This window comes from Nematolebias whitei, chromosome 9 (genome assembly GCF_014905685.2).
Source record: "Nematolebias whitei isolate Nwh7 chromosome 9, NemWhi1, whole genome shotgun sequence".
NCBI lineage: Eukaryota > Metazoa > Chordata > Actinopteri > Cyprinodontiformes > Rivulidae > Nematolebias > Nematolebias whitei.
Genome location: NC_056506.1, coordinates 23,108,474 through 23,126,520, shown reverse-complemented (window position 1 = coordinate 23,126,520; position 18,047 = coordinate 23,108,474). Strand labels below are relative to the sequence as shown.

General features: G+C 39.9%; 1 protein-coding gene across 1 annotated transcript in view; it reads left to right on the top strand.

The window, feature by feature from the left end:
- ctnnd2b (catenin (cadherin-associated protein), delta 2b) overlaps positions 1 to 18,047 on the top strand; it is a 226,433-nt gene that overhangs the window by 174,100 nt on the left and 34,286 nt on the right. Inside the window, exon 14 of the mRNA XM_037682127.1 lies at positions 5,104 to 5,317. Within this exon, the coding sequence (XP_037538055.1) occupies positions 5,104 to 5,317 (214 nt within the window). The remainder of the gene's footprint in view (positions 1 to 5,103; positions 5,318 to 18,047) is intronic.

Here is an 18,047-nt window from a genome sequence, read left to right as displayed (position 1 = left end):
TGCAGGTTTTCTATCATTTTTGCGCTGGAGTTGGAGTTTCAATTTTTGTCTAACACAACAATAAATATGTTATAGGAGCTCACAGTGGGGACATTTTTACAGGTGTCTTTTTGTTCAGTTGGGTGTGTTAGTGGTGCAGAGGTTAGAAAAGGTGGACATGTGATTGAAAGGTTGCCAGTTTGATTCCCCGGACAGACAGCATCAACATTTGAGTGTTAAAGGTAAAAACCCCACATCTGCCTCCACCCTCATTTGTCCCACTCTGGGCCCTTGAGTAAGGCCCTTAACCCCCACCATTTGCTACCCCGGATGCCCTAGATAGCATCTCTCAGCTCTGCACAGAGGGCTGTGCTAGCTTGGTGGTCAGTGGTTGAGTCAGGAAGAGCATCCAGCGCTAAAACAAATGCCAAGTCTTTGTGCGAGTTAGTTCACTGTGGTGACCCCTGAGGATGGGAGCAGCTGAAACAAGAAGAGTGTGTTAGCTGCTACTTTATTTTCTTTCTCCTTTGTCATTAATGGGCTGATTCATCCATTTTGGATCATGTCCTCACATTGAGCAAGCAGGTTGTCAATCTGCACACTTTCAACTTGCTTTCTTGTAAATCCACAGTTATCTTTAACAAGCAATACGTCAAGATGCTTTTTAGCATGTGCCAGATTGCCCGAAGGAACGAGGATTCATCTCCATTCAGAGGAAACTTCATGTGACGTGTGTCTGTACACAATATCTGCCTCACTCCTCATCAGACAGTATTAACTCCTCCATGTGCACACTTTGCCCAGGTCTGAATCTTGCCTTGTGCTCTCTATTCCTCCATCCTCCAGAGAAGTCATCCCTCGGTGTCCTGCAGAAAATGGCCCCATCTGTCTCCTCAATGTCAGCTCGGTTTAGTTCAGTTCGTCTTTATTAATCCTTATGGAGATGAAGGATTTGAGGGGGAACAATGTTCTTCAAACAGAGATCAGCCAACAGGCATTGCACATGGAGTGAGGGATAAAATGAGAGAGAAGACAGATGAAGTGTGTTGGTGTGCAGAGCTCGACTGCCTAAACTAAACCCTGTAGGGGTCTAGTTTCTCAAGGGCAAAACATGGTTTTGCCCTTGAGAAAGATGCTTGAATAGTGAAAGCGTACACTGAGGGATATGAATGACCTACTGCTTGATTGTTCTCCCATCAAAGCAGTGTTGTTCATGTTATACATCTGCTCTCAGGCGTATAAACCATATTTTGTAGTCCAGCTACTGAATAAAAGTGATCCCTACAGTTGTTGTAATCCTGCAGCTCTTTGTCATCACTATGAAGTCACTTTTGGTCAAAATAAATAGGTTAAATCTACTCTGGTTCAAATTAAATTCAAATCAGTTTATTTATAGAGCAGCAAGTCACAACAGAAGTCATCTCAGGGCACTGTACAGAAACATTCATATACATAAAAATTCAATTGTTAACATTATTTATCTAAGGTAGGGTAACCAGCAGGTTGTGCTGAGTCTGTTTTGTTGCAGTCTTCCATCCTGAGCAACAGTGGAAAGGAAAAACTCTGTTTTAACAGGAAGAAACCTCCAGCAGAACCAGGCTCAGGACGAGCAGTCGTCTGCTTCAATTTGATATCAGTTTAATTTGACTAAAATATGATGTAGTTGTGTTCAATTTTTTATGTTTTCTACATCCTTCCATCCATCCATCCATCCATCCATCTATCCAGCCAGCCATTATCTTTACCCGCTTCTTCCTTTTTGGGTCACGGGGGTCAAAGGTGACCATATCCAGCAGTCACTGTGCAGAAGGCAGGGGACACCCTGGACAGGTCTCCAGTCCATCACAGGGACACATAAAGACAAACGAGACAAACAACCTTTCACTCGCTCACTCACGTCTATGGACAATTTAGAGTTACCAATCAGTCTAACATGCATGTTTATGGTCTGTGGGAGGAAACTGGAGTACCTGGAGAAAACCCACGCATGCACGGAGAGAACATGCAAACTCCACCCAGAAAGGTCCCCGGACGGGATATGAACTGGCGACCTTCTTTCTGAGAGGCAACAGCCACTCCAACTGAGCCATATTTTGTTTTATCTTTTACATATTAATGACATAATAAAATATTTATTCTGACATTTATAATTCAGTGTTGTCACTGTAGCAAATGGTTGTAAAATACTGTAAAAAAAAAAATTAATAGCTTTTTTGTTCTCCCTGAAAATGCACATTACATCTCCTGAAATATGTTCATGTTAATAGTTAGAAAAAATGAAACACACTTCATTAAACATCCGCATCACTAAAGCTTTTAGTTGTTGTTTAAGGCCATGAAAGGCTAACCATGTGTGTTTGTTTATGAATGTAACTTTCAGAAAGTAATCATTGGACGTACACCAACCACTGATTAACTCTGGAACAGCTAATAGACCTTGGAAAACACAAAAAAAGTCAGTTTTACAGATATTCTCCTAAAATGTGGCATCTGTAATGGACGCTCTCATCACTAACAGACTGTCTAAGATTTTTGTTTAAAACTTTAGCATTGATGGTTGGAGTCAGCTTTGTTTGTTAGCTAAATATCTTATGAGCTAGTGAATGAACATTACTGAAACCGTTAGAAAGAAATCATTGGAAGTACATCTGTGACTGATTTTGGAGTCAGCCTAATTCAAGATGGCCACCGCAGCCTAATGACATTTGGTAGTAGCAGAATGTCATCCCCTTCAAATACTTTGAGCACATTTCTTGGACTTTTTCATATACGATGGTAAACAAAATGCATTACTTCTAGAAATGCTAGTTTTGTTTTTTGTTTTTTATTACGTGAATATTAGTTAAACTTGAGTGGTGGAGCAGAGGTTAGAGAAGGTGGCCCTGTGATTGGAAGATCGCTGATTCAACTCCCAGTACAGACATCATCAAAATGTGGGTGGGATAAGTGAAACACACCTGCCTCCACCCTCATTTGCCCCACTCTGGGCCCTTGAGCAAGGCTCTCAACCTCCACCATCTGCTCCCCCGGGCACCCTAGCTAGCAGCTCTTTGCTCCACACGGAGGGGTGTGGTAGCTCGGTGGTCTGTGGTTGCATCACGAAGGGTATCCAGTGCAAAAATAATTGCCACGTCTTTGTGCGACAGTTTGCTCTGGTGATTCCTGAAGAAGGGAGAAGCCGATTTTTTTTTTTTTTTTTTACTTAAACTTCATATGAATATATTTTTCTACACAAACCATGGCTAACATTTAGCTTCCCTAGTATTAGCCACAGTCATGATGCGGTGATGTTTGTGCTCCTCACTGCCATCATGTGTGCTATCTCCTGCGTGTTTATTTCCATGTGCAGAGCCTCAGTCCTCACAGAAGTTGTAAATCTTCTGTGAGGACTGAGGCTTGACTCTGAGGGATGACATTTTCACAAACTGAACAGATGCAAAATGACTGCTCGAGAACTATCTATCCTTGTCTTTGCTGCTGTCATCATCTGTGCTACTTTACACTCTTTGTATGTCAAAATAATCGCAGACGGTCAGGATGCCTGTCAGCCCTCCGCCACAGCCAGCTGCATCGTCCTCGAGTTGAATCCAACCACTCTCTCTGCTCAGTGCAAGCTCTTGGGAATATTAAAGTGAAGGGTGGATTTGTGATTTGTGGTGGAGCTCATCCTTTGTCTCCAGACCACTGCTGTAACTGGCTCTCAGACGATGTGCTAATCTACTTCACCATCTGGTCTGTACTCGCTTTTGTTGCACGGAGGTCGCTCTTTGTGGCTCGTGTTAACAATATTACATAATTCACATTTTTAACTTACACTTCCATCCAGTTCTGAAGACACAACTATAGAATTGCAACTTGTTCAACAAAAAAGCTAAACGTTTCAAGGTCTAAGCTCCTCAGTAAGAAAATCCAAAGTGGTTGGAAGTTGCTTTGTCAACTGACGTAAAGCCACAGTAAATCAGAAGTTTTAAAAATATATTTTTAAAACTGTATTTTTGTTCATGAGTGAGGGAAGAATGGAGCGTGAGATTGAAAGAAGGATTGGTGCAGTGTCTACAGTATTGCAGACTCTGTGCCGGTCCATTGTGGTGAAGAGAGAGCTGAGCTGTAAGGCAAAAGCTCTCTGTTTACTGGTCAGTCTACGTTCCTACTCTCACCTATGGTCACAAGCTCTGGGTAGAGACTGAAAGAATGAGATTGTGGATACAGGCGTTGAAATGAGTTTCCTCCGCAGGGTAGCTGGACTCTCCCTTAGAGATAGGATGAGAAGTTCAGTTATCAGGAGAGACTCTGAGTAGAACCATTGCTCCTCCACGTCGAGAGAAGCCAGTTGAGGTGGTTCGGACATCTGATAAAGATGATCCCTGGGCTCCTCTCTAGGGAGGTGCTTCAGGCATGTCCAACTGGGAGGAGGAGACCCCAGGAAACGCTGGAGAGACTGTGTCTCTCCGTTGGCCTGGAAATTTCTTGGAATCCTCCCAGAAGAGCTTGAAGAGGTGGCTGTGGAAGGAGACGTCTGGACCTCCCTGCTCAAGCTGCTGCCCCGAGACCTGACTTTGGAACAAGCAAAAGATGATGGATGGATGGATGGATACAAATATATAATTTTGTTTGTTTGACATAAGACATTGCAATGCACAGTGTCTCAGGTATAATGAGTAGAAATATACTTTTTGAATTGTTCTTGTCCAGTTTGAGTATTTTAGTCTCTATGCCACGACGAGTCTTTATGATGTTGTACTTTTATTGGAAATACCAGAGATGTTGCACAAACACAAGTGTTATTTACTGTGCAGTCTGCCACACTGAAATATCTTGTTTTAATGGAGAGCACCCAGTCCATCTCACATTTTCGTTTTGTCTACAGCAAAGAAAGCAGGGGGTTCTGTGGAGGATTGATCCAGAAAGTGCAGTGTTTCTTATTTAAATCATTTATGCATCAATGTAGATGACTATTTTGGTTATTGATAGACCCATTATCGCTTGTGTGCCAGACTTAAATGTATTTTACACATTCTGAATTCTTAATCTGAAATATATAAACTTCTAAACGACAAACCAAATAAGTAAAGCAAACCTTTACCTGTCTTCTTCTTATGTGATTTATTTTTTTTTTTTCTACAGATACGAAGGCAAGGTGGAATCCAGCTGCTGGTGGACCTGTTGGACCACCGAATGACAGATGTGCACCGCAGTGCCTGCGGAGCCCTGAGGAACCTGGTATACGGCAAAGCAAATGACGACAACAAGATCGCCCTGAAGAACTGCGGAGGTATCCCCGCTCTGGTCCGGCTGCTCAGGAAAACTACAGATGTGGAGATCCGAGAGCTGCTCACAGGTAAAACGTGAAGTTGTGTCATCCGTTTGTTTACGTCTTCAATATATGATGAGCCTTGGATGTAAACAACAACATGTTAAGGAATTACCAGTTGTAGCTTTGAAAGTATTTTTTTACAGTATACATGCATATCATCCTAATCAGCCACAGTAAAAGTGCTCACCTCCCGAGGGATATGGAGAGAAAGTGCTAAAAAGGGAGCGGCACTCCATTTTGAAATTGATCTACACCTAGAAAACCCTGAGGGACGGAGGTGGATGAGTGAGAATGGTAATTCCAGTTCAGAAACCAAATGAGGAAAACTATATTTATTTTAGCTGCAGCAGCATTTATGGAAACATCTCATCTAAGGGCCCATAAAGATGATATCTGTCATGCTGGTTCTGAGAGCAGCTGTCAGTTTGAAAGAAGACCTATTTTTCAAATCTGAACCAGGTGGACCACACTAAAACACTAAACTTAGTCCTGTCAAGATGCGGACTAAAGCATAAGAATTATCAGAAAATACTGTGTATATTTTCAATATTTTTGATTACAGTTGTAAAAAACAACAAATTCACCTGCAAGTTAGAGAATCGGCTTCTCATCAATAACGACATCCCCAAATTTTATTTCATTAACTCTATGAATTTCAATACTGTCAATTTTAAACGAGACTTCGATCATTTTATTTTCATTACTAGATGTCATCTAGTTTATTTTTTCCAAATTTTATGATAACTTATTAAGTTGGAACCAAGTTTGTATTTTTACGAATCCGATCATCTCTAACAGCCGTTCAATACCTTCACCCGAACAAAAAAATGTATTATCATCTGCAAATAAAACACACTTCAAAAGCCCTGACACATCAACCAGATCATTCTCATACAAAATAAATAAATTTTGTCCCAACACAGAGCCCTGAGGAACTCCACATCCATTAACACAAAATTTGGATCTTACATCGTTTACCTGTACAAACTGTCTCCTATTATTCAAACAACTGGATACTCACTGTAGTGCTAATCCTCTAATCCCATATTTATTCAGTTTTTCAAGGAGAACGGTGTGGTCAATAGTGTCGAAGTCCTTTTATAAATCAACAGAACGCTAACACCACACTGTTTTTGATCAACAGCAGTTGTAATCTCTTTTATTAGTTCCACAAGAACCATTGATGTTGAATTATTTGCTCTAAACCCATATTGACTATTACTTAAAATATTACATTTATCTATAAATCGATCTAATCTGGTTACAAATAATTTCTCTAATATTTTTGAAAATTGTGGCAACAAGGATATTTGTCTGTAATTAGTGAACACACATTTCTCACCATTCTTATAAAGAGGAACTATCTTTGCTATTTTCATATTTTCTGGAAATGTTCCTGTTGAAAATTATAAATTACATATATATGTAAATGATTCAATAACATAACTTATTATATCCTTTACAAGCATCATGTCCATGTCCATCCAGTCTTTTGATCTTTTATCTGCAAGAGTTTTCACAATACTCAGTGTTTCATCTTTATCAGTGTCATAGAAAATACTGTTGGCACAACCCATGACTTTATGACTCACATCATTATTTACATTTGGTACTTTAGCTGCAAGACTTGGGCCAACATTCACATAATATTCATTTAATTCATTTACTATGCTTGTAGATTTTCTTGTCATCTTTTACAAAATACTGTGAAATACTTGATAGTACTTTATGATTTTTCAAAACACTATTCATTACTCCCTGTATTGCTTTCATATCACTCTTACTTTTGTTTAGTAAGTCACTACAATATCCCTTCTTGTGTTCTGTCAAATGTTCATACCTTTCTGTGTAATTCTTTTTTTAAATACCTAATTTTCTACAGCAAATACAGACTGCATACTTTAAACTGACCTTTAAACATAAGTCGAATATATTTCTCCATCAAAATCAAGTTTGATGTAAATAGATGTTCACTTAGTCTGTTTATAACATCAATAAATCACAAAACTGGTTTAATTTTAGATCTGGATTAGTTTTACTGAGCTTAGACAACAAAAAGTGGTGCAAATGTAAAGAAAACACTCAGAGTTCAAAGCTGTTGAAGTGGGACTACAGTATGTAGAAAAGTTATGAGCAATTAATATCTTACCTGTTGTAGACAGCCTTTTGAACAGCCACAGATTGGAGAATTTGTTTAATGTTAACCAGATTGATGAGCTACTAACTAATCTGAGCAGTTTTCCCAAATAAATATAGCAGCTTTTACAAATGCTATTTTTTTTTAAACCTTTGCATCATTGTTAGTCTATTATTCTTTGATTATGTATATGGAGTTGTAGGGTTAATGCAAGCACAAGCTAGATGTACCACTTCCAGCAGAAGTATTGTTATATTTCTGCTGAAGTAACCTTGAAATGTGGAACTGGGGATGGGGTCACACCAATCCACTGTGATCTTGGAAACCCTCCGGCAGTCTGATGGCTTAACATCCCTGTCATAGCTCCAAACTGAGGTCATTTAAAGAGCTATCCAACAGGTAAGATATTTATTTACATTTTTTTTAAATTTTTTTTTTACAAAATCCCACTCCAAAAAACCTTAAATATCAGCTTTCTGTATATTAAACAGTTAAAATGCCATGAGTTTGATAGAAATTTTAAACACAGGATCATGTCATCTCCAGCAAGCGGTTTCTGCGCCCCACATGTTGCCTTTAAAGTTGCATCATGTCCAGCTGCGCTTCACATCTCCTGCTGATGTGAAATTCTGCTTTGGGACAAACATTATCATCATCGTTCGCTCTAACAAAACATTGTTGAGTAATCCTAAGAGGAAAGTGAGAAATGTCCTCGTGACTCCCACATACAGCCACATTTTGTGCAGATTACGAACCATGTGTGTGTTTCGTTGTGCACGCTGATGTGTGTTGTGAGTCTGAAAACGGTTTGAATCCTGACAAAGATGCAAATAAAAAGGGCTTGATATGCTGTTAGAGTCTTAAGGAAGATTACCATATAAATTAGAGCAGCAATTCAAGGCACGCAGCACAGAAATCCCCTCTGTCACAAATTAATCAGCACAACGGCCGACCGGACTCAGACAGACTCCTCTGTTCTCTCTCGTTCAATGACCCGTAGGAAATAGACCCCGCCTTTCTCTCTTTCCAGTTTGTTTTTCATAACTGGTCACTCATTCTCATCTCGTCTCTCTTGTCCTCTATGCCTTTCACCACTTCCCTGTTTTCACTCATTTCTCTCGGTATATCTGCAGCCCTGTCTGGCAGCTTTTCTTTGTCTGCTGAGCATTTTGTATCAGAATCTCAGCGGGAAGTCGAACTACCTGCCTCGCTACAGCTACAGACCCAGCTGCACACAAAGACCTGCACCCATCACACACAAATGAGACGCAAACAATGTTTTTCTCTGCTGTTCAGTCTTTTCCCCTCTTTTTCCTTTGACTACTGACTCTTTTTCTTTCATGCTTACGACTAAAGATTATCTTTTGAAAGGAAAGCAAAAGTTATAAAACAGCAGATGCCCCCCCTCTAAATGCAATAAGTAAAAATGCAACATGAACGTTTTACTTCTGGGCTCTTCAATGCTCTGACCTGAGGTCTTAAAAAGTGACTAAGGAACAAAACACTTTGGTAAAACTCTTTTCTTGTTGAAGACTCTGTTGCAGGCGGCCCAACAGTGCAGTGGTTAGAGCTGCTGCTTCACAGCGAGAAGGTCACAGGTTCATTTCTGGATGGAGTTATATCATCTGTGCTCGCATGGGTTTTCTCCGGGTACTGAAGTTTCCACCCACAAACCAAAAACATGCATGTTAAATTAACTGGTAACTCTAGTGTCGTTAAATTGTGAATGGTTGTTTATCTTGTTTTTTCTGTATGCGTCCACTGTGATAAACGTTCGACCTGTCCCGCCTCTCGCACAGTGGCTGCTGGAGATAGGCACCAGCTCCCCTTAGCCCATAAAGGAGAAGTGCATGTAATGGATGAAGGACTTTGGTTAAAGGAATTACACTTTTTCTCAAGAAAACAAATGAAAAAGACCCATCTAGAAAAATACTATTACAGTATTTATTTGATCAACTTGGACTTTGTGGATATTTAAGGTTTACTGTAATTATTTTCCTTGTGACAGAGCCATGTAAGCACTAGTTGCATTTTTCCAAATCCCTAATTTGAAAAGTTTTCTATCTAAGGAAGGAAGCAGATTGCGTTGTCTTCATTTCGTCACAGTCTCCCACATAAATAAATCTTGTCCTGATCTGCTGCAGACTGAAACCTGACAAATTACAGGAAGTTGTGATTAGTGAAAAGTGCTGACAGGAAACATTATGAAAAACCATATTTTAATGATCGGGCAAAAATCTCGAGTTTATCATTGTCATGTTAATATGCATTCATCGTGTGATGCAAACAAACATAATCTTGTAATTCACTGTTAATAAAAGTTTTTGGATTTACAGCAATTGTAACAAACCTTACAGTTTCTGAGTCTTTTTCTTTTTTTAAGAAGGATGGTCTTTATTTTAGAAAGTGAGTTGAAGTTAGATCCATTTAACTCGAAGTTTGAAGGTGTTTAAGGAAAAGGAGAAGCAAAAGTGAAGAAAGAGGACTGATGACATCAGCCCTCTCACACAGCGGCTTCTCTTTTAACTTCTTTATTCTCTTTTAAACTCTGCGCACTGCCATTCACTGTGGTTTTCACTTGTCATTACAGTACAAGGTTTTTATTCCCTCGCAGTGGCACAAATCATTGTCAGCAGTCATGTCTGGACTTCTTAAACTGATTTGAGTTCTTCAGGAAAAGATGTGGATGCTGTGAGACTCAAAGTGTGACAGGAACTCTCTGCAGTCAGGGTCCAATCCTGCCACAAGGCCCATCAGATTCAGGCAAAACAAAGGAAACAATGATGGCTTTTAAGAAGAAAAATGGAAAAATTCTACATACCATAATTTCCAAACTATTGAGCGCACCTGAATATAAGCCATGCCCACTAAATTTAAGAAAGAAAAACTATTTTGTACATATAGAGGCCACACTTGTGTATAAGCCGCAGGTGCCCACATTGTAACAGGAGATATTTATACAGAAATATTTTTTAAACTTTTAATTAAATACATACTGGTTACATACAAATACATACAGTAAAATGTTTTTTTTTAATTGAACAGTACCTGTAATGCAGCAGGTTAAAAAATAAAATAAAAAACAGTAGCCTACCAGGAAAAGTCATTGAACACCATGTTCATCTTCCTCCTGTGCACTAAAACCACTAAAGTCGTCTTCTTCAGTATCAGAATTGAAACAGCCTCAGAGAAACATCATCACACATGTCGTCAGTCTCTCTTCGTTGTCGCTCTCAGCGTCACTTTTGTCTCAAGGCAAATTCGCAATTTGATTTAATTTAGGACACACACTTATTTCAAGTGGCTGCAAATACTTTGCTGTGTACAACGAGGGGGGAAACTCCCGCAGCTCGTTAGCCCGTCAGAAAAAAAGTAAATCCATAAATTACCCGCAGCGTTGTATAAGCCGCGGTATTCAAAGTGAAAAAAGTAGCGTCTTATAGTCCCAAAATTATCATATATTATTTTAAAGATTAAAACAGTTTTTGCCAGAAGATAATTTGATAAGGAAAAGAAAACTAGTTGTTTTGAATCCTAAACTTTTTGTGGAGTCCAGTTGTTCTGAATACAGCAGAGAATTGAGAACAGTCATGGTTGTGAACAGTTCTGCTGCCTCGTTCATGTTTCTGCTCATGCCTGCGCTGTTTTCCACTCGTTTGCTGATTTCACAGGTTTGTCCAAACACGTATAGCAAAGGAAATAAAAATCTCTTTATGAACAAGGCCTAAGCCTCATTCTCTATTCGAAGCGCTGCGCCACTTTGGAGTCATTCCAGTGGCGAGATGCTATCTTGCATGAGAAATCGCCTGACTGGCAGTGACATCTGAAAAGGGCAGAAGTTGTCTGAATCTGTCACTGAAAACATTTTACAACAACTTGTGTGTGCTATGTAAAACCAGTCAGATGTGAAGCCTTTAAATAACAGACATACATCATGTCAAACAACAAACATGGTGTTATGGGATATAGAATTGGATTTAAAATATGTAATTTCTTACTAAATCTTTGTAAGACACGTATCAAAGCATTTACAATATATATTTACATTGGATAGGTACAAAATGCATGTAAGCTAATGTATGCCATGAGTGCCAGGCTTTCTTCCTGCGTATACCTGTGGGACTGTTTGTGTCTGTCTGTTGGCAAAAAAAACAACGTGAACCTGTAGATGGTTTTCAAAAATCCTTTAGGAAGTAATCAATGGACATCTAGAACAGATCAACTTTTGGGGTCAACTCGGTTCAAAATGGCTGCCATAGCTACTCATCATGATTAGATATTGCAAAAATGGATATACAGTAACTCAGTCAATTTTACAGATACTGAGCTAAAATTGAGTGTGCCGTTAACCAAACGTAATCCCCATCATATATTCAGAGCACTGTCAATACACGCAAGATCTTTGTTTCAAACTTTACTAACTTCTGTAGTTGTCTGTTCGTTAGCTACATATTTGATGATCCGGTAGAGAACAAAGTTCATGCTCAACCATCTGGGTATCAAATCCAATGATTCTCATTCAAGTCAAATTGTAAGGAAAGTTCTCAAACTGTCATTACTGGATGTACATCTACAAATGATTACATTTTGGATCAGTCCAATCCAAGATGTCACTACAGCTTACCAAAATTAGCAAAAACATATATGGCCAACAAGTTTACATAAACTGAACTATAATCTGGTGTGGTAGTAGCTGAGACTCATCCCCAAAATATACTCCAAGACCTGATGGATAACTTCAGGTTGTTGCTTAACGTTTAGCATGCATTACAGTATTACTTTAGTGAAAACAGTAGTCCCTGGTTTATTGTGGGGGTTCGGTTCCAAACCTGTCCGCAATAAGTGAAATTCCGCGAAGTAGTGACGTTATATTTATATATAGTATTTATATATATATATTTTAAGACTTTGGAAACCCTTCCTACACTCTTGCAATGTTCTAAACTCTTAAACCCAGTGGTGGACTAGTCATCAGGAGCATCGAGACATTTCCCCATGGCCTGACCTGCTCCGTGACCGCCGAGGAGCTGAACCAAAGGCTCCGTTTGGATCGCTTTCAATTATTTTAAATAAACAATCCATGCCGCTCACTCAGACATCCACTTCACTGAAGCTCCCACAGACAGCAGCAGCTATGGGTAAAGATGGTGCCCCCCCTCCCCCTGTCCCTCCCTTCCTTTTCTGAGTGTCTGTCACAGCAGAGCAGACTAGAGTTGCATTTGGGCCATATAATTGGATTTTATGGCAAGCTATGTTGCCATATAATTGGATTGTGGCTTATCCTCTGATGCAATCAAAAGCCCGACACCAACCCGGCCTGCCCATCCAGCACGGTATCATGGCTGGCTTGCCCCAAATTTGGGTCGGGTCGGACCAGGCTTTGGACTCGGGTTAGGGATGATGGCTCTAGACACATACAACAGGTTGCACGCCCGCTCTCTATAGCCTGTAATGACTCACGCATGCGAGGGTTATATGTTTGTGCACGCATCTCCATACGCAGTTGCTTCAACCTGCGTCATTTTAACAACATACGTATACAGTATGTACAGTACTGTACAGTAGCTACTGCAAAATTTTATATGGGGACTCACCAGCCTCGGTCCAGTTCTGGTTCTGATCAGCTCTCTATAACCGTTGAGCACCAAGATGCTTTTAGAGAGTGCTGGACCTTCAGAGAGCCAGCCCAAAACCACACAATGGGCCAGAAAGAGTACAAATAATCCAGAAGAATCCAAAGAAAAAAGCCCGGGTGAGCTCCGGAGAAGTCGCAGGACCTCTGAGAAATGCTCCCCGCTCTAGAGGCTCCTTGGGCTGACAAACAGCACTCAGATTGACCGGTAAGACTGAAAGTTCTGGTTCAGTTCTGGTCCGGTTTTGATCAGCTCTCTTGAGTCACTGAGCTCCAAAGTCACTATGAATAAGGACCAAACTTTTTAGTCAGGTTCAGATCAGATCAAACTTTCCCTCCATTTTAGCAGAAAGCAGCAGGCTGGAAGCACTGTTGAATTCTGGGAAGTGCACTGTTGCCTTGTAGGTATTGAAGTTCTTTTGGGCTGGCGATGCAGTGCAGAATTATTGTAAGAAAACTACAAAATGGCGGCCCCTGTCCGAATGATTATTTTTTTGTCATTAAGTTTTTTTCCAACAACGTGAGTACAGTGATTTTACTGTACAGTTCACAATCGCGTGTTTTGTACAATTTTTTGTACAATTTTCTGGACTGTAGTCCACAAATCACGATAGAGCGAGTCCGCAGAAGTTGAACAGCAAAGTAGCGAGGGACTACTTTTAATTTTAAATCAGATTTTGTCAGATGTGTCTCTGTGTAGCAAAGACAAATTGTGCTTATATGTGGTTATTAGCTGCATCAGCATCAAATGCTAGAGTAACAAAAAAAAAAAAAAAAACCTGACTTTTCCTTTGAGGCGTTCAGAGGACTCATCTTCCTCCCACACAGCAGCTCAGAAGGCAAGTGATGTATGCAGCATCAGTAATAGGAGACACAAAGACTCAGTGACGTTCTCAAGGTTAAACCTCTGCTGTGGATCGTTTAGAGGTGCCTGACCACAAAATGCACCTGTACACAAGCAGCTCTCGGGGGTGATTACTGTTGTTAAGGCACACAATAATTAGACATCGTCTGCTGATAAAAAAGCTTTGTTGAGACCCAACAATAGTTGTGATTGTAATGTTTTTGTGTGTGTAGTCTTTTTTTATTCTAATACTGTACCAGATGATGTGGATATTTCTTAGCTTTATGCCTGAATATGCATGAGAGCAACAGGAGTGTGTCATGCTTTATTAAATTATCTTGTGTGTGGACATATGTGTGCACAAGAATGCAAATTTTGTTTGAAAAGTTTTCCATATTCGCAGCAGTCCAACTCACAAGCTCGAACCTACAAGGTGTGGGAAGCAAATTGGACAAATTGAGGTGTATACAACAAAGAGCCATGCTGCAATGCCCTAGAAAGAAAAGGTGAAGGGGGAGGGAGGGAAATGAATCTAAGCATGCTGCAAATCAGAGAAAGGAAATGGCATCGGAGATACAGACAGATAGCCAACATGTTCGTTTCCCCTCCCTCACTTTAACTGCACGCTCACAACCTCCTGCTGCCACTCATGATGCAAGGCTGAGGCAATTAACCTCCTTCATCTGTCACACACTCATGCCTGAGTGTGTGTGTGTGTGTGTTGTAGCTGTTAGAGCTTGTGCAGGTTCATATTTGTTAGTGAAGCAGCAGCATCAAAGAGTGGATGTGTAGACAGCCGGTGTGTTTGTGTGTCTGATCAAAAATAAAACTCTGCTGCCTTTCGCCTCAGGGAGATGATGTCATTCACTTGACAATAAGTGGTGATGCTGGCGAACAGCTGACTTTTCTCAAGATTGTACAGAAATCATCTCTGTCCTGCAGCTGCAACGTGACATCATGCTTTATGTTTTCACTCGCAAGAAATCAGAATATTACCTACTGAACCCGTCATCGGGTCGTCTCTATTTTTAAAATGAAACGGTATGCAAATCTTACACAGAGGGAGAACTGGCTGTTTTCTTTCTTGTTTGAAATTAAATATTTTACCGTTTTGGAGCAATTTAATGGCTTTAAGTTCAAGACGCTCCAGCCAGAAATGGAAACTTCTAAGACCTGGTATGTCAGACAACACAGGGACAAAAGCTGTCAATCATTAATGAAGATGATGATGAAGCCACTACCTGTCAACCCCTTTGGATGTTTACCTGTGTACGAATCTTCAGAAATCTTTAAAATTCACAACTACAAAAAAATCCTTAGTACTCTCACATGTCACAAACTTTATTTACAACAACATAAATATTATGTTGAACGTACAGTCTAAGTCGCAGAGGAGGAGGACGAGGAAAGGGTGACCTTAACATTTGGTTTACAGGCCGGCTCTGAAACGTAAAATAAATTTGAAGTTGAGTTTTTGAAAAATCCGTAAGACTTTCTCTGTACGTCCATAGTCATGAAAAATAGAGAAAAATCTGTATAATTTATGGGAAATCCACAAGTATGCAAATGAACATATTTCAAAACATTTGTCAAGCACTACAGCTCAGAAACCTTCCAGTGCAAAGACCAGGTTTCCTGATCTTGAGAGTAACTCAGATTGAATGTCACACAATTATACAAAGTAATTACAATTAGCTACCTAACGGTCACTAATGGTGTGCCACAAGGCTCCATTTTAGGACCCACTCATTTTACAATTCATTTAAATAATGTAGGTCAAAACATTCCTGACACATCCTTGCATTTCTGTGCCGACGATATAATTGTTTATTGTCGAGCTAACACAGTTGCCAAGGTTTTCCAGCTTCTACAGTCTGCATTTGACATCATTCAGTCAGACTTGTTCGGTCTCAAATTGGTGCTAAATGCCGAAAAAAAAACAAAGAGATGTTGTTTTCAAACAGCAAGTTGGCAACAGCAGTCCTTCCTCCTATCTTATCTATGGATGGTGTTCCTATTGAGTTTTGGGACTTTTACAAATACTTGAGAATCTTGGTCGATGCACATCTCTTTGTTAAGCCGCTTGTCGAAAATTTGATAAAGAAAGTGAAATTAAAACTGGGTTTCTTTTTCAGAAATCGATCTTGCTTAACTCTGAATGCCAAGAAACACCTTGTAACTGCTACTTTCTTACTAGCCATTGACTATGGTTACATTATTTACATAAATGCCTCTGTCTGCTTTGCTATAATTCATGACTGGTTGTAACTACCTTACCCATCACTGCATCCTGTACTCCTTGGTCAGTTGGTCGTCATTATCTACATGTAGGCTCTCACACTGGTTCATTTTCATCTATAAATCCCTTCTTGGTCTGCTACCTTCTTATATCTCCTCCCACATGTCACGCCGTCAGTGCAGTTACAACATGCGCTCTCAGGCCATCATTACCTGCAGCGATCTCTCAATGCGGACTGAAAAGGCCTTTTCCTACTCAGCTCCTAGAACAACTTGCAACAGGAACTGAAGCGGTCTACCTTAGTTTTTTTAGGGGATTTTAAACATTTGATAAGGTCAATAGAAACATCAAACAAATATGTTCTTTTTTAAGTATTGCACCATGTTTTATTGTTTTATAACACTACTTTTATTTTGTATTTTTTACTGTAGTTTATTGTTGTCTGTACTTTATATGTTGTCTGGCTATAAGAGGTTTCTCTTGTAAATGAGTCCTTGTGAGTCAATGAGACTAACCTGTATAAATAAAGGTTGGATTAAAAAAAATAGCTTGGACTGGGTTAGAACAAATCAGTATTTTGCATCTTTTTGGGACAACACAAAACCATTCTGCACACATTAGTACCCCTTCACTCTAAATGACAGTCCCTCCTAATAGAATGTGGCTGGATTGTATCAAATCTGGAAAACCTCCTTCAGCGTGCAGACAATGATGATGCTACTTTGCTGATAGTACTCACCAAATGTGTTTTTCCCAGCTATTTTTCACATCCCTGAGATGCTTTCCTGCAGTTTCACCAAGCTCTATATGCCCCTGCTGGTACAACTCACGTGGGTTATGACAGAATATATCATCGATACACACTAGAATATAACACCATGGTAGCACTATTTTGCCATCATGGTATGACCTCTGTGCCAAGTTGTTTCATAACCTTTTTCATGATCACTTTTGTAGCCAAGCTGTAAGACCATCATGGCCAGTCTTACCTCTAATTCTGTGGATCAAGTTTCATGGTGCATGGGCTCAACGTCATGGATATGCTGCCACTAGTGCTACAGTGATAATAAAAGCATGATTACCTTACTGTAGAAGCTTTGTGTATGCTCAAATGTCTCCATGACCTGTCATGCCAGGGAAGCTCATTATATCCTAATACACCCTTGAACACCACACCAAGACCCTAAAATAAACATCTGCTTTCTAGCTGATTTTCTTTTTTTTTTTTTTATGTCATAGCGGGGTCGTCCAGTGTGAAAGGGGTGCAATACAACCAAATGCATGTCCAAACATCTGACGGGATTAAATTATTAATCAAGGGGCTTAAATACCCAAACATATACACACATAGAAAGAGATAACTGCTGCAATTACTCAGTTGTTGTCCAGCTGAGGGTAAACAACACCACTCTTACGAGAGAACGCCTTATTTCAAACACACACAGAGATTTGAGGATGTGTTTTATCCCTCCAGCTATAATTGCTACCATAAAAAAGGGTCGTAGATATGTGCAGATACCGACGGACACTCAAATAAACAAACATATAATTACACGAGTACATAGATCAGGATGCAGTCACTTTGCAAGAGGAAGGTCAGCAGGACTTATGATGTGTTGTGCGTGTAGCTCTTCAAGGTTACCCCAGTTTGTGTGCACGAGTGAGTATTTATAACCAGCCAAGAAATCCAAGCCTTTCACAGCAAAACATAGTTATTTGTCTCTTACCCTCGTTGTCCTGTTCTTAAAAAGTTAATGTGTGTTTGTGTGGAAGTGGTGGGACGGGGTGGGGGTGTATTCTCCAGAGAAGAGCTTTTGTCTATTCCGGTAAAAGAGAGAGTGTGTGTGTGGTGGCTGGTGGAAAAAAAAAGACTGGACAGTAATTGGTAGGCAGGAGAAAATT